Raw genomic sequence first — 25,591 nt, forward strand, 5'->3', positions numbered from 1 at the left:
ACTCACAATAATGAGGTAAAAAAATCTGGGAAGTTTTCATTTTCTTACTATTGTTGACTTCTTTATATCAATTTTGTGTCTTAAATCTAAAGATTTTTAAAATATAAATATTAAATCTACAGTCTTTTTGCAAATTTAACTACAATGAGGACTACACATATTTCTGAACTCTCAGGAAAATGTCATTGTGAATGAGGAGTTGGACTGAAATCACCACTAACTATTTTCCATATGCTTATGTATCTGTTATTCAAATTCTGTGTCATACTACATACTTCTCACTGTGTTACTGACTGTTTCTTGGAATAGCTAGATCTAGAGCACACAAGGGAAAAAGATAAGCCAACACCTCTGACAGAATGTGTGATTTTCAGTACCAGTAGGCAAAGCTCACTCATGTTTGACTTGTTTGATAGTAAGAAGAGTGAGAATGTAACACGGATTTTCAGCATAACCTATCCAAGCCCAGAAGGAATGAATGCTTATTTGTGCATTAGTTTATGCTGATCCTATGCTGTAGTATCTGCACTGCAGCCATCAAGCTGCATGTAAATTAACTTGGCTATGCTTATCTCTGATCCAATCATGTCCCTAGCAGCATTATGGGTATACCTAAAATACTGTACAGCAAAGTTAGTTCTAGAAGCAATCAAAACTAGTGAAGTGAGCTGACTGCAGTTTAATTTCAGATAGCTTTTACGGTAATGATCATGCTAACTGCTCACACTGATATTAACTTAAAAAATTAAATTATAAAGTTTAAGAGATTCTAAAACTCAGCAACATGAAATTTCTTATTAAAGTAAGCTACTGTACTGAAGAACTGCTGGTTAATAACTGCAGTAGCTATGTTTGTAAATAGAACAGTAAAAGAATTTCAGATTGATAAGATTTCAGATGAGGTAAATTGATGAAAAATAATTTCAAAATGTGAAATAATACTCTAGACAGAACAATAGATGTTAATCAAATAAAATACAGAACGTAGAGGAAAACAGGATGTTCACACAAGATTTTCAACATATGAAATTAATGTAATGCTAAAACTGAAAGATGAAATCTTGGTCACGATGAAGAGCAGGTGGATTTTAAGCATGATGTATTTTGATTTGGCTATATTTTAGAAATATGATGGGTGGAAACTTCTGAGAACACAAATACTTATGTGTCTGGAGAATAATGTCTTCAGTACTTCTTTATGTAAGAGGAAAAGTACAGCTCTGACAATGATTGAAACATATTGATTTATTTCAACTTTGAGGCTTTCATCAAAAACAGTCTATGAAGGGTCAAACACATGTTAAACCAGTATAAAATTTGATCTAAGCATTTGTCTAACTAAAATGTGATTGCCTGTACAAATAAACAAACATCATCATCAACAACAACAACAACAAAAACACTAAAATAAATAAATAAAACTAACCCCCCACACACTTTACTATGACAGCTACTTTTCTCAAAAAAAAAAAAAAAAAGAAAAAAAAGAAAAAAAAAATGTTCTTAAGAATTTTTTAAAGAGCTAATATAGCAATGTGATATTCTGTGGATTAAAATCCATTTTGACTTTTGGGTCAATATTATTATGCTCTCCTGCACCTGCCCTGATAATGTTAATGAGTAAGGCTTACAATTTTATTTTATTTTATTTATTTTATTTTATTTTATTTTATTTTATTTTATTTTATTTTATTTTATTTTATTTTATTTTATTTTATTTTATTTTATTTTATTTTATTTTATTTTATTTTCCCCTCATTAGAAGTCTTTAACTTGTGGCTGATGAGTATTTTCTAAAACACTTTTATGTTTCAGTTTATCTTATTGAGGGAAGGGATAATGTCTAATTTAGTCTATCATACATTTCTCCATACTTAAGCTCCACTGGTATTTTCTGGATTTTATAGATCTGAGGAAAGTCACTTCCCCCTTCAGAATCTCTGTATGACAAGATTTGTATAATGTGTGAGGAGGGAGGGCCACATTCTAAATGGTTAAACTTAAAATTGAACATTTTCCTATGAAAATTTTTATTTCAGTGCTGGATAGTGAAGTTTGATAGTGCGGTATTATACATGAAATAGAGATATGACCATTTTAGACTCAGGCATGCAGCATTACAGCATGCTTATTCATGCCTTGTATTTAACAGCTACTCTAAATTAAAGATACATGTATAATACATAAATACAAAGAGAAACAGAAAAAGACAGATCAAAATGAAGGAAAACTTACAGGATCATACTGTCATTTTTACTACTGTGTAGTTGTATGCTGCAACATCAATTACACAATGGTTGTTTTAGAAATTCCAGTATTGTTTACCTTTTCTGTGTTATCTAACATTAAGTATTACAATTACCAGTGGATTTCAGTAGGGCTACATTCTGATATTTACTTTAGTTACATTGCTTTTTCATCATCATAAAATCATAAAACCACATTTCTCACAGTTTGCTATTCCATATTGAAATATAAGACCAAATTGAGCCTATAGTTTATTAGAAAAACAAACAAACAAACAAACAAACAAACAACTAATAACAACAAAAGTCCTGAACAAAATACAGTAATCATAATATTTTCTATTTTAGAATTTGCTCATGTCAGTAAATATTAACCTGTAGCTTTGTATAAATGATTTAATGGAGGCAATTTTTGTCTTCCTTTTTTCAGCACCAAGCAGTTATATTTTCTTTCTGCATCTTTTCCTTGGATTCAGATTCTTATAAATAAATGTATGGATGACGGTCTTGATTTTGCTGTAGTCTGACTAAAATTACTTTGCTAACCTGCAATATCATGTTCTTGCTTACATATTATCATAATTTACATACTTAGAATTTATTTTAAGAAACATTAATTTCATCTTTTCCTCCTTCTTGTGTTGAAAGGGGTATTTTTCCTTATGTGTATAAGTAATGAAGGTAAATTTTAGAAGTATTGAATAGTATATGAGAATTGTTTGGATATATATGCATGTATATGAAGGTAGAGAGAAAATTGGAATAAAATCTTCTATAAATTCTGGAAAATTTCCTTGTAAATCACCAGAGAAATCATAGTTCCCTTACAGTTTATGTGGGATATATTACTGTTTCACTTGAAAGAACTGAGAAGCACTGCATATTCAGAAAAATGAGGAAAAGAATTAAATAAATCAGTGTTAATAAGATTCAAATCAGTGCATCTGAAAAAATTAAATCATTCACAAGCTTAAGATGAAATGTGAAAACATTTTCACATTACAGATAAGTGGGTCTCAAGATGCAAGCAAAAGTAGCAACTCTTACTGTATCTCTGATCCTGATTTTCTTGACTTATGCCTCATCTGCTCTCTAAACTAAAAAATAAAATAAAATTTAAGGAGCTAATCATCAGGAAAAAGAAATGAATTCAGCCTCAGTACTAGTTTCACTAGTTTTCTTCCCCTGATCAGATCACACAAGGTTAGACTTGTGCCAGAAACTGTGTTCATGAAGTGGCAGGAGTGTGCAAATGCAAAGTAAAGCAGGAAAAACAGAGAAGACTACTTCACAGATAAACTAAAAATTTCTTGATTGATTCCATTTTCTTTGGCTAACAAATCCTTAGATCTTCTTAACATGGTTTTGTTATGCTATTTTATTTTATTTTATTTTATTTTATTTTATTTTATTTTATTTTATTTTATTACTACATCTTCCCTCTCAAGGAACACAAGTGGAAAACCAAAGCCATCTATTAACTCCCTATGAGAAATAACTCTGTCTTGGTGCTAGAAATGGTACTTTTGTAGAACTGCAGTCAGAAAGGAAAGGTAACTGTCTCTCGCTTTAAACACAGTGAAGTGTAGATACTTTTCATACATATATCTTTTCTGTGAAAACTGAGCTGCTGCCAACTCACTGTGAATTTTTTGACCTCCATTATGCTCCTGTACACATCTACCTGCTCATCCTTCAAGGTCTAAATCATTTCTTATAGGAAGAGATGAGGGCAGTTCTGATGCAGCAATTAGTAGAACAAATTTTAAAGCACTATATAGGGCTCTAGGCTTCGCAGATTGCCTGGCCTGCACTTGGAAGATGGAATGAAAAGTTTATTCTCTGTGTGTCTCAATTTCCCACCAATCAAAGGAAGGCTACATATGTTCATCTGTTACATCAATGAACATTTCTCAGTGACAGCCTTTGTGCCAAGGGGAATTTTCAGTCCTGGTCTAAACTAAATGTAGTTTCCTTTTATCTCTCTTTGAAATTATTCAGTACAATACTGTTGGCCTGGATACTTTATTGCAACAATTTTACTATTTCCCATTATCTATATACATTGAAAAGAAATAATAAATGTAATAGAGGAAGTTCTAGACTAGAGATTGAAATTAATGTTTAAATTGCTAGCATCATACTTACACTAAAAATTGTTTGATGTGCCCATTTTACTCCCATTTACTTCTGTAGTTTTTCAATGTAGCACTCTAATCTCTAAACAAAAGCCTAATGGGCCTGAATCCTTTACATCAGTGCTTCTACTCACACTGCAGCACAGTAAAATGGGATATGTATGTCCTATATATCTAGTGATATTTTCCTTTAGATATATAGGGTGTTCAACCAAGGTCCTTTCATCTGTCATGGCCTCACAAGTAAAATGTAGAAATCTCAATGACATTCTGAAAATAAGAGAAAAGGGGCAGCCATGCTGCTTCAGGCAGTGTACATAAAAACGTATATTGTTTATACAGCATTTGATGCAAAAATGAATTACTATTCACAGCCATGTTTAATCTGTTTTCAGAGCTACAGAAAAGACCAAATCCCATGCTTGATGCCAGTTTCCAGGCACCAGGTTTTTTCATTTATCCGCTGTTACCTGTGGAGATAACTTGGCTTCTTTTAAGACAGGCTGCAATGTAACAGATGCAATGAGACCTCACTTATATGACCATATTGGAGCTTGCAGCAATTGAAATGTATGTGCAAAGGACTGGCATAACTAGGGTTTAATTAACATGGCTAAAATTAGGAACACCTATGCCTCTATTAGAAGCAACACATTAAACTGAACATATGTGTGCAACAACCTTTATTGAAACTAAAACACTAAAAACATTAAAATAAGCAAGTTAAGAGTAGAGAGGTAATCTGTTGTCTAAATGTAGGTTTCTTTAAGTTCAAGTGACAGCATTAATACCTCGATTTACATCACACAAATCCACAAGTTTTCTTGTTGGTTTTTTTTTTGTGTTTTTTGTTGTTGTTGCTGGGTTGTTTTTTTTGTTTGTTTGTTTGTTTTTGTTTTGTTTTTGTTTTGTTTTTGTTTTGTTTCACACCATAAAGTTAAACTAATAAAGTAATCTTAGATGCCTGAAATATATCTTCCTTTAAATGATTTATGAGAATTAGATTTCTCAAATGGACACAGGGATCTAAATCATGAATTGGAGTTGAATAGATCATAGTTAAATCAGCTTGATAATTGTCTATATGTACCATTAAACAGATTTGCAAACTGTATTTGGGAGTATTATTTCATTTTTTATTATTTTAAAGCATAAGGGTAAACCTCTGGGATGTTCACTCAGTCTAATCTCCTGAATACAGAAGCTTTCAATCCTTTTTAGAAGCAAAGGCAGCTTTCTGGATGCTTGAGTACGCATTTTAGTTGCTAATGCTATGCAGCTGACTGTAAAATGTCAGGCTTAGTTTTTGAAATAATGCTAACACATGACTATTTTTTGAAAGTAAAACACAAAGATAGTTATTGGTTTGTTTGTTTGTTTGTTTGTTTGTTTGTTTGTTTCCAAGAAGCTTCTCAAGAACTGCTTAATATTTCTAAAACATGTAAGACTCCACAACCACTCTGGGCAACTTGTTTAAGAGCTCAGTCACCCTCAAAGTAAATAAGTTTTTCTCATATTCAAATGGAGCTTCCTGTGTTCCAGTTTGTGCCAATGACTCCTTGTCCTATCTCTTAACACCACTGAAAAAAAAAGAGAAAGCCCCTGCATTTGAATCATTTGGCAGACATTTTAACTCTTTTGAAAATAAATGAAATGTCTGAAAATAATAACATTACATTCTTGTGACTTAGAATCTCCTAAAATTGTACTTACATCTATATTCACCTACATAGAATCATGCAGTTTCTAGAACTATTTTGCTTTTGTCTAAAAACAGTATTGTATAATCATAAAATGGCTTGTGTTGGAAGGGACCTCAAGGATCATCAGACTTCAACCCTCCTGTCACAGGCATGCTCATCATCTTCTCTATCTAATACTAGACCAGGCTGCCCAGGGCCCCATCCAACCTGACCTTGAACACTTCCAGGGACGGGGCATCCACAGCCTCTCTGGGCAGTCTGATTCTGCACCTCACCGCTCTCGGTACTAATGTAATGAACACAAACAAAACAAAAAAAACCCACGTAGAACTAAGACAACCTTGGAATTTGTTTCATTGCCTCTGCTTTAGACTCTTATTTACCTTCAAACTGCAGCTCTGCTGTCATTTCCACAGACATCCACTGTATCTAAACACAATGGAAGCAAGAGGCTTTGATGAATTGCATATTAAACTGATGTAAATTTAAATTTCATAATAATTTCTTTATTGGATTTTCATAGAAAATTATAATTTTCTACAGCTGTCTTAATGTTTAGTGAGACAGACTTTAAACATCTAAGCAGGAGTTCCCACAGAGGATGAAAACACCAAACTAATAAATATGAGGTCAGCCTACTGTCTTGACAATAATGTACTACATTCATAGTCAAAATAGGTATTAACACTCAGATTTTGATCCAATTTGTCTGTGGAGCTGGAAAAAAATAGAAACTGTTAAGATTTTTATCTACTTGTATTGCAGAAGAATTTTGAAGATTCACATGAAATTCTACTCCACTAAACAGAAATCTGCAGTAAAGAAACCACAAAATCTAATAAAGATATACAAAAGCCAAGCTTGAAATGAGAGGGCAAATGAAAGATAGGTAAAGGAAACTGAATACATTCTTCCTGAAAAATTATGCATCTGCATGCACTACAGTATAAAATACAGAACTGTACAGGCTTATATGTAGGAAACATTAAGTGTAGTCCTGTGACAAATCTTGAAACCTGTTTCTTTTAGGTCTGATTTTTGACTTTTAAGTGAAGACTTAAAGTATAGACTTAATGGAGGTCCCCAAGTAACTTCTTTGTAGGGGGAAAAAAAACAACAGCAGAAAAAAAGCAGAAAATTCTTCATGAATAATTCACTTAAGGGCATTCTTTATGCTGTGTTCTGCAAAGAAGGCCTTGACAGTAGAAAAGAAATTGAATAAATATTATCCTTACAATTACTTTATGATTTTATAATTTGGAAAATATAAATAACCTTGAATATATGATTATGATTGAAACAGCTACTCATTAATCGGGATTTTTAGTAAGTAGGTAACATATTGAAACATTTATGAACTACAGCTTCTACTACCAGGATCAAGGGGGAGACCACTCTTCCCAAATTTTTCAGAAGAACACCTGAAAAAGTTGTTTCTCCCTTTTGGAGTGTTTCAGGAATTAAGGTGAGGCAAAATGGACAAGATTCACAACTTTCACCTTTCATAAAGAAGCAGAACTTTAAGGGCTTTTTAAGTGGTGGAATAACTACTTGACTTGGATGGCACTTGTTAGTTGGTTAGTAGGTCAACCTAACCTCTTTTTGCACACTCTGTAAAGGCAGACAGACAGAAATAATTAAGGTAATTATCTGGCTAATTATGGTATTACTTATTGCACATACTGTTTTCATTCAAAATTAATTATAACTGGAAAACTTAACATATGCATAACATTGCCAAGCCCAGAAAAATGTGGCCAATGTATTTCATCATAATTTTGATTAGAATTTTTAATGATAATATTGAATTTGTAGGTTTATTTATTTATTTATTCTCTTGAGGTAGAGTGGGGTTTTTTTGTTGTTGTTTTCATCTCTTGGACTGAAACTGTGAGTACTTGAATCGTGTTGAACAAATGTACGAGGAGTTCTAGGCTGCTGTTCTTTAATTATGGATGTCAGATCACTTTATCTCATTATTCAAGGAAATGCAATGTAAGAGGTAATCAACATAAACACTTGAAAGAGTCTAACTACTCTTATCACTGCCATTTGATGGCATGAGCATTGTTTCAGAAATGATTCCCTTTATGGTGAGAGGGGAAGAAAGAAAAGCTTCCTCAAAGAGCAAACAACCACATTCTTGTTCACCCACTCATACTTCAATCTATTTCTCATTCTTTTTACTATTTTTCACTTCTTATTGTGCCCATAAATGTTTTCAAATTCTCATACAGAGCATCTGATGCACTTTGCAGTCACAATTACTACCAAAGGAAAACTAAAGTTACTATATCAAGATACCAAACAGCAGGAGGTCAAGGGCTAGAGGCTTTGTTCAGCTTTCCCATTCTTTCCAACTCATTTTGAGACATTATTTTGCAATTGTATATGTTTTGTATTCACTGTCAAAAGCCTGCAGCCCACACAGCATTTCAAACAGATTAGACAGAGTAGTTTAGCAACACTGCATCTTTCTGTGCAGTCAAGCAATCTTTAGCACATACTTTAATGCAAGTCTTGATAATGCATTCTGAAATGTGAATAGATTTTATTGTAGAAAAGGAGGCACAGAACAAAATGCTGAAGCATCGAAACACACTGCGCATAAGAAATGGTGACAACATCCCTCTCATGTTTATTTAATACAAGGGATTGTTTCAAGAGTAAAGCTGCATAAGTATAGTATCTCATATTTTGGAAATGAGTAATAAGGCACATTTGGTCTTACTGGTATGGAAGGACGGAAAAAGGAAAAGATTTCTGAGAAAGGAAGCTATTCTGCTAATCATAGCTTGGTTTTCCTGCATTTCTCATAAATTATTTTTAGTGACACTACCACAGATGACTGTGTCCATGGGAGATCAGTAGGCAGTCAAATCAAAGGTGGAGTTCCCATCTATTGGAGTTAGCACATCAGCTGACTTCTCAGTGAATCATTATGTGAGATTATATACAAGAAAATATGAGATGGCATATATTCAGTGTAATGAAATGTCACCTCAGGTCTACTGTTGGACTATTAGAAATAATTAGCTGGATAAAAAGAAATCTGCATCTTCTTTATTTTGTGTGTGTGTGGTTTTGTTGTTATTGTTGATACTGGTTTGTTTTTAATACGTATTTCAGCTCATTACATATTTTAAGTTCTTTCTTAATTTTCTATATAATATTATGTTATTGTTGCTGTTGTTCCTTTGGGTACAATTCCATCGTCTCATTTTTTCTAGTTAGTTTTGTTTGTTTTTCTCAGTTATGCCCATTTATTACTCTTCTAATTTTAGATCTTTTGTATTTTTTCATGTTGACACTTGCTCTTTTTCTGCTTATACTCTTTCTTTCCCCTTGCTCTCACAAATCTTTTATGCTACTAACCTTTTGGCCCTTTCTGTATCAAAGGTAAAGCAGCCTAGCAGAATCTCTCCTAAACAGGGGTCATGTACTAAAGAGCAAATTTCACTTTGCAATTCCCTGTTCCTTCAGCTTTCTACGTTTGTCTTCCAGCCAAACATAAGGTTTAGGTCTCAAGTGTGTTTGTTCCTAAAGTAATTTGATGTGATGCACCCAAACTGATGATCTAATGAGATCTTGGTGATAAATTCTGTGGATCAATGTATTTCTTAAAAACATTGCTATATGACTGCTTATAGTTCATAATTTTTCCAGTACATTGCCCACACAGTGATTCTATCCATTCAAATAGAATAGCCTGCTCTCAAAACTGAAAGTTGCTTACTATACTTCAGTATTTCTGTAGCACACTCAAAATAAAAATTTCACTCATATCTTATGGTAGCGGCATTTCTGTCGCATGCCCAGATGAAAACAGACCTTAGATCCAAGCTGTCTCAGCTATCCATCCACTACTCTTCTGTAGGATTTCAATAAAACAAGATTCCTACTTTTGACTCCAGAGATTTTCCCAGCCTTTCCCAAATATTTTCAGCTTATGAAAGTTGACCTCTTCTAAAATCTTATATCCATGAATAAACTTGATGAATAGCAGACTGTCATTGTACTTGAAAACAGGAAGCATGTACAAGAGCTTCTACTTTAGGGAAATAAAGTCTTTCCTGCCTCTCCACTTACTCCAGCTGGTCTTCTATTTCCAAAAATGAAACAGTCTTTCAGTCTTTCTGTATTGAGTGGAGCTTTGGTTTGAACACAGGTAAAGGGGAAAAAAAAATAAATAAAAAAATAAAATAAAATCAGAACCATCTGATAATGTCAAAAATATTCTTTTTCGGCATTTTTCAGGGGTTTTTTTGTTTTTGGTTGTTTTTTGGGTTTTTTTTCACGTGAAATGACTTTTTGCAAACTTTATATTGGAAGATCAAAGTCAACCAAACATTTTTCTTCCTTGAAATCAAAAGTTGGAACAGTTCTGAAATTACATTTCTATTTAAAAAAACACCTCGAGAATCAAAGAATAAAAGTCAAAATGCACTTTGGAGCTACAGAATTCCTTTTGGAAATGAAAATTCCTGGTTCTGAATGATTTTTAAAGTGCTGTCTGTCACTTGGATTCTGCATTGATAGATAAATGGTGAAATGCACTGTGTTAAGAACATAATGGGCTCATTTACTTTATCTGAGATAGAGATTACTGTTCAAAATGAAGGTCAGAAAGAAGTTATCAACTAATTAACATTTTCAAATAGACACAAATACATTCTGATTGTCAGAAGCTATTTTAATTCATGTCAGCTGAGCCATGCAGGAACAATGGAACACTGGAGAGTAACATTTTACATAAAAATAGTTAAAGTTGTAACTATCTCATTTAAAAGAAGACCTCTTGTACTACTGCAGTCCTTGGTGGGATATGTACACACACTATGAAAGCATTCTGGTGTCAGGTTATGAGACCTACTTTAACAAGAACTCTTTCAAGGACCTAAGACTACATAGACCCCAAACACGTTAAGGATAATTCAGAAAAACATTCTCACTTCAACAGCTTTTCCAAAATTATATCTCAGTCTTCTTGAGTTTTGGCCATCTGTGGAACTCTGTTCAGTCACTGTCCTAGATATGGAGTGATGCTCTCTCATCCAGATTTCTTTTTTGGACTCCACATTCTTACTTGCAGATATAAGAACACACATGAACACATGAACATGTATTATTTTTATTATTTCTTAGATTATTACTGAAACAAATTGCACATTTTCTCCAGTATCTTTTCTGATGTAGTGGGTTTCACCTTTGATAGCTGCTGGAAACCACCCCAACTACTCCCTCACTATTCCTCAACAGGGAATGGAAAAAAGAAAAATAGAAAATCACGTGTGTCAAAATAAAATAATCATTTATGAATTGCCAAAACAGACAAAAAAAGACTGTACTTAGGAAAGGATAATTTAATTTATTGCCATTTTAAAAGGTATAGAATGATGAGGAAAAACAAATAAAAATACACACACACACAAACACACACACACACACACAAAAAAAAAAAACCAACCCAAAAGCTAAAATATTCCTTACTCTCTAGGTTTAACCTTCATTCTCTGTTCTGTTTCTTCCTCACTGTACTCCATCTGGCAGCTGAGGAGGCATCTCAAAAAAACATCTAACATTGCAGCCTGGCTTGTATTTTATTCTTCTGAAAAAAAAAAAACGTGAGGAAAAAGACTTGTGAGTTAATCTGGACATAAAAATAAATAAATAAAAAATAATAAACAAACAAACAAATAAACAAATAAATAAATAAATAGAAAATTCATTTTCTGTGGGTGAGTAAAAGCCATAGCTTTTTTTTTTTTTTTTTTTTGGTTGAAAAAAACCATCCAAACTATTTTTGCAACATTGCCAATTTTTTAGTTTCTTCAGTATATCACCTTTTATGTTTCGGTTTCTAAATACAGAAAGAGAAAATTTTCTTTCCTCAGAAAAACAGCTGTGCAAGTATTGCCTACATTCCATGAATATTCTCTTTTCTAACACAGCTTACTTTTGGCAGAGAAGAAAAACTGCTAGCTGATACTAAATTTTCTGAGGACATATTTTTGTTATTCATGTCCCTTAGTGGTACTATTAGCTTACTGGCAAGCTGCAGGTGTTTTAACACTATTTTTTAATTACTCCAGATTCAGACAAATGAAAGAAAGCATCAGTATTTTGTAAACTGTAATGATATATACATCAGATATGTTTGATTTTTTTGGTAGTGAGCTCCAAATTTTCTATAGGGTTATAGCTTTTATGTTCTGCTCAGCAGTCATATGGCATGGAATTTGTGATTTGGCAAACAAAAGTATTCAGTCCAATGAGAGAAATACAGAAATTTCCCCAAAACTGACTTGAGCTGTGGAATGCCTTCGTTGAAAGAAAATATCATCTTTATAACAGTCTTCAGAATTCTAATTTTATTATTATTATTATTATTATTATTTCAAAAGAACAGGGAAGTACGGGAAAAAAAAGTTAATATACATTCAGTTTTTATGACCATACTCTGTGTCAGTCATAGAATCATAGAATCAAAGAATCACAAGTTTGGAAAGGACCTATCTAGACATGATTATCTAGTCCAACCGTCCTCTCTTTACCATAACTACAGAAAAAACACTAAAACATATCTCCTAGCTCCCTATCCAGACGCATCTTGAACCCTGCCAGGGATGGTGACTCTACCCTGGGCAGGCCATTCCAGTGCCTGACCACTCACTGAGAGAAAAAGTTCCTTCTTATGTCCAGTCTAAACCACATCTGATACAACTTGTGGCCTTTTTCTTGGGTCCTGTTTGTTGCCTGGCAGAAGAGGCCAAGCACCTCCTCATCACAGCCTCCCCTCAGGAAGTTGTAGAGTGCAATGTGGTCTCCACCGAGCCTCCTCTTCTCCAGCTAAGCAATCCCAGCCCTGAGCCGCTCCTCATAAGACTTGTGCTCCAGACTCCTCACAAGTTTTGTTGCCCTTCTCTGGACACATTCTAGGGCCTCAGTTTCTTTCTTGTAGTGAGTCGCAACACAGAGACTAAATCAAGCCAGATCAATAGATACTGAAGTGGCACACAGTTTAAGCATATGATCCTACTAATAAGTTGTACTGTTTTAGGAGTCCCACGAGTGACAATGACTTTCCATTTTAATCCTGGATTGGCATTAGCTTTAATTTACCTATTACTCTTTTTTTTTTTTTTTTTTTTTCATTCCTCAAAGAATATTCTTTATTTTGCACCCAGATAAACAGTTCAGCTGAACACTATTAGTGAAAAAATTGTCCCTAAATATTCACTGTTTCAGGATTATTTTTACAGTTCACCTTGGCACACAGACGACCTCTGTTTAACTAGCCAAAAATAATCTAAATTGCTGACTGCAAAAACCTTCTTCAGAATTTGATGCATTGTGACAAAGCCTTTTTACAACCTTATTCTGCTGATTCAGTTCAGGGAAAAAAGTATTCCTCTCCTCTAGTCATGCTGTTCAGATTACCAGAAACAGAAGGAACTGTTACCCTTATGTAGGTAAAATCATCTGCAAACTCTTGTTATGTACTATGAGGAAAGAGATACATACAACAGGACTTAACACGCTTGAATATTTCTGCTTTCCATAGTCCCTCATGTATCTGGTATGGCCAAAGTAGAAACTGTGTACTTCAACATCTCATGTGACTGAACACCATCCAACTTCATAGCTCAGGGAGGCTACATGACCACAAGTTATTGGAAGGAACTCCAGTCTAGAGTGGCTAAGGGTAATTAAAAAAATAATAAAATAAAATAAAATAAAATAAAATAAAATAAAATAAAATAAAATAAAATAAAATAAAATAAAATAAAATAAAATAAAATATTGTTTTTATTTTTATTTTTAATAAAGAAAGTGAGATACACCAACAAAACTTGTCCAAAAGAACAGTAAAGAGTTTTTTCAAAGTGGCCCTTGGTAAGAAGTTAAAGATCTATATAGTTTTAGCTGTTAGACTGCCTGCATTTGTGTGGAAATTTGTGAGATCTACATTAGGTTAGCAAAATGCATCCTAATATCTTGAAAACTGCTTAGAAATAATAACTTGAGTTATTATAGAGAGCTTTACAAAAGCTTTCATTTGCTTCTAAACCATGAATTACACACAATGAATTGGCCCACAGTTTGTTTTTTAATCTCTTATCGCCTATGCTTTCATTGTGATCAGATGTCCTCGGGAAACCATTTTCATTCAAAATAAATGTTCATTAAAAAAAAATAATAATAAAATATAAAAAAAATTGTAGTTATTGTTTAACAGAAATTATTCGCCAGATAGTTGGATAAGTTTAATAAGGATGAAAAAAGTACAACATTATATGTATTTACAAAATGCAACTAATTTTTACAAAATCATTTTAAAAATGAGGTTGAGACAGAATATATTTTTCAGCTTTTGCGGTTGTCTTCTAAACAGAAAATCAGGTTAGTGCATATTTTAAGCCAAACTTGAGTCATAATAGTATTTTTCATGTAGTAGATACCTAGTTTTTAAGTGTACTGTCTCTTCTGAGGTCATGTTATCTTTAAAACTGTTTTATTTCAAGAAAAAGATTATTGCTGTACTGTGTTTCAAAGGTAAGTGCCGTTCCCTGTTTCTAATTTTCTAAATTTCTAATATTTATATGAAGCACATAGTTTAAGTTATACTGATTTTAGTTTTAGTCATAAGGAAAATATGACTTATTTTACTTTTTGCTTGAGGAGGATAATAGTGTATTTATCTATCAGATGTTGTTTGACTTTTTACTGAATACAGTACTGAAAATACTATATATGATTTGTAAGAAACATGTGTCTTAGAATTCTTTAATTCCTTGTTTGGTGCCCATTTAGGTACATCTGTTATTCAAGTGACAGCCACAGATGCTGATGATGCCAATTATGGAAATAGTGCCAAAGTGGTGTACAGTATACTTCAGGGACAGCCATATTTCTCCGTGGATCCAGAAACAGGTTAGCAACTCACATGGTTCTGGTTTTTTAAATGACAGTAGATACAGGGATGAAGATGTTTGTCACTTTTATTTAAATACTGCATAGTATAACTTGACATAAAGCAGATAATCTTCTTACAAATGGAAGTTGTAATCCATAAAAGTATAAACTTTTTGTTCAAAAAAACACATAGTTTTAGAAGAATTATTTCATTGTTTGATATGAATATGGCTTATGGAAGACAACTGTTAACTCTTAGCTCAGTTGTTTAGAGTGTAGATTATTGGAAGGGGCTCAAAGAATCCTGCATCTATACACATATGCACACGCACACAGGAAATTTCAGACCATAATATAATATAATATGTATATATTATATATATATATATATATCTCCAGAATTAAATAAACTATCTGTAAAAGTTCATGACAGATTCTTGTTAACTGACAGTTTTTAAGTCAAAAAGATGTTTGAAGCTGTACTCTGACTCCAACAGAACTGAAGAACCATTAGTACATTAATTAAGGACTTAAAACATGAAGAGGAACCATTTATATTGTTATGTAGGAAATGGTCAGGCTCAAGGAAGAAAGGCTTGTGTGAAGTTTGGTTATTAAAGAACAATCGTGTTTTTTTTTTTTATTTCAAGAATAAAACTAATACAGTACTGGGTTTCAAAGTCATATACCTTTCCTTGTACTTTTACCATTGGCCACAAAAATTGTGGTCCAATAAAAAATCAAATCAACAAAAAAGCCTACTGAAGCCAAAAAGAAACAGTTCATATTAACACATACAGAACTTTGCATTCATTACACTATCATGTTTCTGCATATTATCTAACTCTAGCATGAGTATCCAGAATATTTTTTTTTCAGAGCCTATGATGTTCCTAGTCTAATGGGCATACTCAGTTTATGTCTAATTTACTTTTGAAACAATTATTTTTTGCAATTTATCAAAGCCCTTAAATCTAGAGGATAATAAGGGAGAATAACTCTTAATGTGGAATGAAGTTTATTTCTTTTTCTCCACATCTTCTTAATTTTACCATACAAAAGCAAGGAAAAAGGGCAATTATAGTTCATTAACCAAGGGTAGAAGGTGTTGAAGAAGGTAGAACATTTGAGGAGTATCTGAGAGCTCATCTTTGATTTTGGGATTATTTTTAATCTTTTTTTATCTTTTTTTATATAATTTTTATAAAATTTTTTTATCTTTATTTTTATCCAATTTGCTTTTTAATGTTACACTCATTAACATGCTGAGTTACGGCATTCAGTACCCAGTAAATCAATTCTGAATCAAATATAAATGCCATAACTGCTACACTAGTATTCTTATTTTTATTTATTTATTTATTTATTTATTTATTTATTTATTTATTTATTTATTTGTCCTGTTTCACTACGTTTCTGGGAGTGGGAAATCTGTAGACTCAATCAACAACAACAAAATTCATGTAATGGTAATGAGTGCCCTCCTCTGAAGAAGAAAAGGAAGATATTCAAATACTCCAAGGGAAAAAAGACACTGTATTTAAATTCTTCCACTTCAACAAAGAAAGTAATCATCATTTCAGCCCATCAAAACCACCATATTTATAATACAAAATAAATAAATAAATAAAATTAAATTAAATTGAATTAAAACCAACCAAAAACAAACAAAAAAAAACCTGCTTATGTTCTAAACTATACATATATCTACTTTAATGGTAAGAACCTTTGTGCTCTGGATCCCAAGAGGATTTATTTGATCTTTCTTCAGGGGAAGAGATTTTTATTTTCTCACCTGAGTTTTTTGTGTGCTGTGTAAGGGTTTGGTTCAAGATATTTAAATTATATTTATTAAATTCTTGATATCAGGCAACTAAAAGTGTTTTTCAGCTTTAGCTTTATAGTCTTTTCCAACTCTTTATTAGCTGTAGCCCTGGTTGACTATCATTGCCTCCACCAGCTTTTAAAATCTATGGATCTATTAGAGCTTAAAATAATAAACCAGGATGTGGCAGAGTTCATCATTATTCTATAATATCAAACCCTCTACAGGGCTGGAAATTTCATATTGCATTAAAATAATAGCTAGGGATGGCAGCTGAAAAATGTTAATTAATTCAACAAACACACTTTTGCCATTGAAATAAATACTAATTTAGAATATTAGAAACAATGAAGAATATAATTAATATTTCTTATATTTGAAAAATCAGAGGTTAAAGTGTGCCTTCTACCATGTGTCTCCTTTTTCTCTTTTCTCTAAGGCATAATCAAAACTGCTCTACCAGACATGAGCAGAGAAAACAGGGAACAATATCAAGTGGTCATCCAGGCCAAAGACATGGGAGGCCAGATGGGAGGACTATCAGGGACCACTACGGTGAACATTACGCTGACTGATGTCAATGACAATCCACCTCGATTTCCTCAGAGTATGGAGCACTAAGAGAACTGTTGCTTTCCAATAAAATTCTCTAGATCAGCTGCTTCACTTTCACCTTCTGTGATTTTTCTTTTCTCCACTGCGTGTCCCCCCCCCCCCCCCCCCTTTTTTTTTTTTTTTTTGTAATAATAAATACTAGGCCACTTCTGTGTCTGTTTATGTTGCAGCATTATAAAGAAAAAAATGATTTTTTTTTATTTTTTTATTTTTTTTAAGATGTCACAATGTTTACAATGTTTTCTGCAACTATAATCTTACTTCACCTTCTTATTCTGCTCTCAGGAAAGTTAGTTGTAACAATAGACTAGGATAAATGCAGGGTTTTCAGAACCTTTACTGAAATTTAATAACAAAATATAGGATTGAGTTTATAAGTCCCAAACTTTCATCCAAGTAGTTCAACAAGTTTTCTCATATACAACCTTTCATGAGCAGAATTGGCCAGGAGATATGCTTTGCTGGAAGTCTTAAGTATTTGCTTCAGGTACTTGTAATCCGTACTTAATTCCTCATGAAGACTGCTTTGTATAATCTAGTCTGTATTTGTCATGCAACTGAGGTATTAAAAAAATATCTCTCTCTGTATAATGATTTTGACAAACAATAAAAAACTGCACAATATAGAAAGCTTCATTAAATACTACAGATCCTTTCATCCTGGGCTACTGGTTTAAATCCAGTTCTACGTGACAGTCAGTGTCTACTAAGTGCTTGACAGGCTGCAGATATTTACAGCCTCAGTTCAGTGTCTGCTGGAAGAATATGTTGTAAAATTTGAATTGCTTGTTGGCACTGATTAGAGACCTGACTGCCTCTCTTTACAAATTCACTAAAGTACTAACCTTGAACTAACAAGGCTGAACTCTCTCCCAGACTTACAAGAACTTGAAAAGTTCTTCTGTACTATATAATAAGTACACAATAATTACATTCAATATAATATAAGCAGATCAACCTAGAACAGATTATTTGAACAGTTAGAAAACTCAGACAGAATAGGAGAGAGGATTCTTGAAACTAGATTCCATACTTCCTAATTGATTTGTTTTAAAAAGAGGAGAGAATGTAACCACTGGTCTTATAAGGAAAGAATAATTTGAATTCATAACCAGAGTTTACTTACTGAGAATAACTTTTACATGGAAAACTCACAGTATAGTTTTCAACTAATCTTCCTGCTTGATTTTAGGAAAGGATACTCTTTTATAGCTTGATACAGCCTACAGTACTTTGGCCAACAGGAATTCCTAAATATAAATTAGAGTGCACTGTAGCCCATTCTAAGCTTTGTTGCTGAATAAAATTATATAAATTTAAACAAAACAAAATTAAATAAAGCAATAAAACAAAGGATGATCAGAACTACAAAATGATGTTAGTTTCTCAGTCTCGTTAGCCTTCATTCCATAACAATGCTCTTGAAAGATTAGCTGAAGCCTGAAGTCTAAAGAACTTTTGATAATTATGATTAGCTTTGGTTTTGGTACATAACTGTAGAGAAATTCGCACAATTTGATGCTTCATACAATATGCTGTGTAGCTTTCTATGTAGAACACCACTGAGGAACATAGATTGGCCATACGTGAATTGCTCTGGGATCTCCTCAGGGGAGCAATTTTCATTTCTTTGATGATCCTACCTTTTTATTTTCTTTCTACTCAACAGGGTGATTTTCAAAACTTCTAGGGAAACCAAATATATAGAAACATCTGAAGATTTTAATTTATTTTAAGATAAATAAGATCATGCCTTCCAATTAATACACAGTTTTGGAGATTATGTCCTTCCAAAGGCAATTATTTTTTATTATCTTTTATGTGAGGCAAGAATAAGTACAAATGTGACCCAAAGTATAAGGCAAATAGCAACTGGAGGCAACAGAAATTATTGTGATGTTGCTGAAGAACTGAAGACTACTTGTTAGAGTAGACAGAAGAATAAAAAAAATGGCGGAGAACACTGTGAAGTACTGGATGTTTGGATTGCAATAAGAAGAAACTGATTTTGTCTTGTTCTAGTTCCTGGAATGTTCACTGTCCTTCACACTTGAAAAATATAGGCCAAATTTAAATGCTGAATTTATATGGCACACTACTGAAAATCTTACATATCCTGAATGCAATTGGACTCTAAATCAAACTAGCCACCTCACATCCCAAAAATATGTAGCACTTATGCAGCACCAAAAAAATAAGGAATCTTTGCAGACCCAAAAACAATTAAGGGAGTTATTTATTCTGGAAGAAGCCATAAGAGGCATGATTAAATCTGTTCTCACAATATTCCCAGTTCACCTGAAAATCCTTTGAATTTGAGTAAGCCTTCAAACTTATGGTTAGCTGCCAAGAATCCTAACTTTCATCACATTTTCAGCTTTCTTCAAGGGAATAAAATTTATTCTACTCTGTGTTGGCTGCAGTGAAAGAGTCTACTGTTGAGCTTTCACTTAAATAGCAAATTTGTAACAATTAATAAAATTTAGCATCAAGTATTAGCTCCCATTTTGTTACACATCTACATACATATAGGATATTTCCAGAGACAATATTTTATACACTGTATGTTTCAAGGTACAGACTCCCTCAGCACTCAGTTGTCCACTTTGGCCCTTTTGCATAGGACTCTGCAAGGGTCTTAAATAAAAGCAAATCATGTGTAAATACAGGAAACAGCCAATAGGCTAGTTAAAAGAAATACACTTTTCTGTACTGTACTTCAAGTTAATGGAAAATGCTGTATATATATATATATGTATACACACATATACTTCAAATATTCTCTAGTTCATAACAGAAAATATTGATTTAGAAATATTTGTGTCTTGTCAGTAGTGAAGAATCTTCATTGTCTAGTTCTTAATGCTCTAGGAAACCATCTGATTAATACTTTTACTGTGACAGGGTGTGTTAATAGTAAGATTTTTATGGTGAATGTCAAAAAAAAAATATATATAAATTCTATACAAATTCACATGTAATATACATAGGAAAGATTAACATGTCTGTGTAAACAGAATTATTTCTAGCAAAACCTGATTATAAAAACATTAAATGACACCAAGCATTGAAAGAACACAAAAAGCATGTGCAGAGTAAATTAAAGAAAATCTGAAAGCATCTGCCTTTTAATTAACTATAGCAATTAATATGAACATGTATCCAAATTCTCTTTATCATGACTCTTTATTATGTATTACCAGTAATGTATAAATGAATTGTTTTAGGTAGAACACCTGAAATGAATATACATTTCAAAATATCAAAAGAGAACAAATATAGCCTATTCTGTCTTAGTCTCCTGCTTTCTACAACTCTTCTACCTCGATGAAACAAAACAAAATCTGCTACTTACAAATATATCTGGCAACATTTCTGGAGAACCGAGGAAAAAAATAGTTAACGAATCAACATTAGAATCACTGCCATATTTTCGAGCTTCTCTGTTACAGTAAAAAACATTAAGAACACTGTACTAAATGGCTTTGAAGAATCATCATTTGAAATTTTTGTGGCAGTTTGTCAATCAACTCCAATCCCTGTTTACTAGAAGTAAAGGTTTAGTATAATGACTAATGGCCTTTTTCTTCGTGTAATTTAAAAAAAAACTAGGTGAAACTGAAAATGTGTATTATTCAGAAGAACAAAGTTTCTTAAAATAAAAAGTTTGATTTTGCTCTTTCAGGCACCTACCAGTTCAGCTCTCCTGAATCTGCACCACCTGGGACTCCTCTTGGCAGAATTAAAGCCAATGACCCTGATCTGGGTGAAAATGCAGAGATTGAGTATAGTATCTCCAATGGGGATGGATCAGACATGTTTGATATTGTCACTGACGAGGATACACAGGAAGGGATTATAACTGTCAAAAAGGTTTATTTTTTTTTTTTCTCCTTCTCTTTTATATGTATTTAGCTCTCCCGGTGTTGTGGTTATTTTTCCAGGGAAAGGGAGGGTAGATCTCACAAGGGGTCAAAGCTGCCAAGGAGTTGTTCTATTAGTTTTGTTCCTCTCTTTCTTCAGCAGATATCTGTTATTTTCAAGTCTCGAGGGAAATTTACTGGCACGTCACTTCACATAAAGCAATATTTCAGTGGCAGCTGTCTGCTCAATATATGTACTCTCACACAGTACTTTCAAATTAGGGCTGTGTGAACCTGGAGGGGTTCAGTTCACAGTGGGGTCTGTCAGCTGAGTGGTGTAGTAGTACTCACAGAGGTTGGAGACTCACCTGCAGTTTGATGATCTTACATTTATAGCCTTTCACTCTGTAATGTGTTTGAAAATCAGGTACACCCATGACCTTAAATCTGTTTTGGTTTAAGTCCAGCCTTGGTGAAACTTAAGTTCTTAGATTATGTCAGATTATGTAGATTAAGTTCTGATATTATGTCAATTGAGGTCTCAAGAGCAAAGAAATTGGTAGAAATTTAACTCAAAATGCCATCTCTGACAGATTGGTTAGTTGCTTTTTATGGTTCAGACGGTTGAAACATGAACACTGTTTTTAGTTCTGTTCTTAACTGATCAGTAACAGTGAATTGATATATGTATATGTAATATGAATATACATATATGGAAACTATGTATATATTAATTGCTGAGTGTAAATTTGTGCATATATCCATGCATATAAATATATACATACAAATATACACATAGACAGGAAATCAGATCTCACATTTTTTCTTTTCACTGTGGAATGTGGAGGGTAGGAATAAGTTGTATCAGGGTTGCTCCTGATGCAGGATAGGCAAGGGTAGGTGATAATATGAAAGGAGACAGGAGGGTGGAAATAGGGCAGAGTTACTGGGATAAGTGCTTTTGTTCTCTAAGGATGAGAAAAATAAAGGCATTTGCACCTCCTACTAGTGGAAGGAATCCATCTTACCTGTTTCTTTCTCTGTTTCTATTTTTGTATAGATAAATCTTCCTGGGCTTCAATGAATCTGATCAAGTAGTAGACAAAGGAATCATAGTTGTCTTGCTGCCCTGTATAATTTGCATTTTTTCTTATACTTAGAAAATGCCTTCTTCCCAGGGTGTATTATAATTTTGAGATTTTTTTTTTTTTTTCTGAAAAATGCTTAAACATTTAATCCATCATTGTAAAGCTGACTCATATTTCTTGCAAAATGACACAGTTTTCTTTATTAACTTTATTTGCTCCCTAGCAGCTGGATTTTGAAAAGAAGATATTATACACCTTAAGAGTGGAAGCAACTAACACTCACCTGGATCCTCGTTTTCTTCAGCTGGGGCCATTCAAAGACACAGCTCTGGTCAAAATTTCTGTAGAAGACATAGATGAACCTCCAGTGTTTAGCAGATCCTCATATTTAATAGAAGTAGATGAAGATGCCAAGGAAGGAAGCATTATTGGGCAGGTTGTAGCCCAAGATCCAGATGTAACAAAGAATACAATAAAGTAAGTCATTACATGCTGTTAAATGCCTTAAATACTGGTTAAATCTCACACAAAGCATGATGAGAGAGCAATATAACAGTGGTGCACTTGCATAATTAAGTTCATAGGAGCCACTGATAAATGTTCAACAGAGAAACATCTATGGGAGCTTGTAATGGCAAGCAGTTATAAAGTGATAATTAAATCTTAAATGTATGTCCTTTGATAGCTAAATTCTCCAGGAACTAAATTGCAAAAATATTACCTAAGAACACTCATTTTTAGTTTTATTTCATTGTTTGCTGTGTAAGTTCAAACATAATTTTGAATAATAATCTAATAGACTGTCCACATAATTAATTTACCTTTCATTCCACTCAGTCTTAAAAAAAGACATTTCTCTGTATTTGTAACACACTGCATTTCTCTGGCAGCTACAGAAAATCTTAGGACTATCTGTTTATAAAACATTCTTGATTAACTACAGTTAAACTCACAAAGTGTTTATAGGTGGCTGTAAACTAAACTGGAAATTGTACCAAGAAACAATGAAGCTCAGATGTAACATGTCTTAACAGATATTCTGTGGATCGACACACTGACATGGATAGAATATTCAATGTCTATTCAGGAAATGGATCCTTATTCATCTCAAAGCCACTTGACCGGGAAGAAACTCCCTGGCACAACATCACTGTCATAGCAACAGAAATCAGTAAGTTGGAGTAATTTACCTAAGAATATTGGTAATTGGTATATATTGGAAATATATATATATTTCAGAATACTGAAATACTACAGTATTTATGATGTAGCCCTGCCTTTCTTCAAATATTATCAATACACAGATTATCTTTCCACGTGTATCTACTTAAGGATTATCTATCTCCTTTGTGGAAAGACAATTTGAAATTCTCAGACTTATCAAAACTGATTTCCTGAAAATTCCCAGCAGATCATTTACATTAGAAGCAATGCATCTCAGCTAGCCAATAACAGCCATCAGGGGGAAATTTTCTAATGTTTAGAAAGATTGTTACCTTTTCTTCACACAACGCTTCTTCACTTCTTGATCAAATATTAACTCCATTTTCAATAAATGTAGTACCTGAGTCATCTCCAGCTATAGCTTGATGCCAGAGGTCAAGCTTGCCAGTACTAACTGATTTTAGTATCTGCACAGATCCACTTTGTGATTTTACTTTTTGAGAAGGGACACTTTTTTTTTTTTTCTTCTTCTTTAGTTGACTCAAAATGTTCTTGACAGCTCTGCCTCAAGAAACAGCCCTTGAAGTGAATCATTTACTTCAACAATGTATGGAATACAAGTAAAAAATCAGTAACAACTCGGTGGCCAGTTATGCAAATCTCTAAAGCAGACTTTGAATTATTTCAAAATTCAAGCAGTAAAATGGAAGAAAGTTTTCCGTATATTGCTGGAGCTTTTAATCATGTGAAAAATACAAGAGTAGAAAGTTAAGGATAATTGTTTTCATGTTATGAAGATAAATGCCTATTTCCAGTGTCTATTTTCGGAGGGGGAAGGAGGGGAAAGATTATTTCAGGTCATTTCACAAATTGTACAAAACTTTGCATTGTACATAGTATACTGTAATCATTTTCTTGTTTCAGATAATCCTAAACAAAGTAGCCAGATACCTGTCTTCATCCGGATTTTAGACATAAATGATCATGCACCAGAATTTGCCAAATACTATGAAACATTTGTCTGTGAAAATGCAAAAGCAGGACAGGTAAATGAATATTTATGTTATTTGAGAATTTTAGTGAAACTATTAAGGAATATTGTAATAGAGACTTCAGAATGTCTATATTTCAACAACTGCAAATCAAACCAACAACCTCTTTACTCCCTGCCTACTGCAGTAGCTATAACTTGTTTATAAAAAGATTTTAAGAGATAAAGATTAAGGATTTTATGTTAATACAACATTATATAGTATAACAAAATAATTATTTAGTGTGTTTTTTCATCCTCAATATGAGAAAATATTTTTCAGATCCATTTATGCATAATGCTACAAAAATCTTTATACTCCATTTCTTTTATAAAGCTTTTCAAAGCCTTATTTGACATAACCACACCCTCAAGTACATAAACACAGGAACATATTTTAGTATGCTCCAGTAAAGGAGATGTAGAATAATAATAATAATAAATCTTTTAAATAAATAAAAACTTAAGTACATGAATAAATAAATAAGTTTTCTTTGCAAGTTTTATTAAATTCTGAATTGAGATGAATGTGAGAAAAACTCATGTAGATCCCTTTTAAAGTTATTTGAGAAATTCTTTAATTATCTGGAAAGATGATAACATTTATCAGTGTATATTTATGATAAGATTAGCCAGCTTTTCCGTGGTAAATCTTATGAAGGAAGATAATATTTTGCTAATTTTTTAATTCTGAAAGTACTTACCAAGTTCCTACCAGATAACTGGACACAGGACCCTGAAATTGTCACTCTATCATATGTTTATGTCCACAGCTGAATCTTGAGCTATTTCCTCTCTCATCTTTGAGAGAAGGAAAAGACTTGAAACCATTTTCCCTAATGGAAATTTGAGTCTGTTTCTGCTGCAGTAAAGAGAGGCCAGGACAGAATTATAGATCTTTCTGTCTTTTGAGCATACGAACTACACAAAACTCAAAGACTTTAAAGGTCTGATGGTATGGATATGCATCAGAAAATGTACTTACTTATAACTTTGTTGTCTG

At 32.9% G+C, this 25,591-nt stretch overlaps 1 protein-coding gene across 6 annotated transcripts in view; it reads left to right on the forward strand.

Annotated features, from left to right (window-relative positions):
• The window catches only part of CDH9 (cadherin 9), a 94,183-nt gene that overhangs the window by 54,210 nt on the left and 14,382 nt on the right, over window positions 1-25,591 (forward strand). For 4 of the 6 annotated variants that reach the window (XM_085537809.1, XM_085537811.1, XM_085537812.1 and 1 more), the window contains 6 exons: window positions 14,902-15,021; window positions 17,268-17,435; window positions 21,129-21,316; window positions 22,618-22,871; window positions 23,429-23,565; window positions 24,483-24,604. In XM_085537809.1, the coding sequence (XP_085393935.1) occupies window positions 14,902-15,021; window positions 17,268-17,435; window positions 21,129-21,316; window positions 22,618-22,871; window positions 23,429-23,565; window positions 24,483-24,604 (989 nt within the window). The remainder of the gene's footprint in view (window positions 1-14,901; window positions 15,022-17,267; window positions 17,436-21,128; window positions 21,317-22,617; window positions 22,872-23,428; window positions 23,566-24,482; window positions 24,605-25,591) is intronic. The other 2 variants (XM_085537810.1, XM_015854463.3) reach the window with 2 other exon arrangements.

This window comes from Coturnix japonica, chromosome 2 (genome assembly GCF_054131305.1).
Source record: "Coturnix japonica strain WE chromosome 2, WE-NBRP24, whole genome shotgun sequence".
In the NCBI taxonomy this organism is placed as follows: Eukaryota; Metazoa; Chordata; class Aves; order Galliformes; family Phasianidae; genus Coturnix; species Coturnix japonica.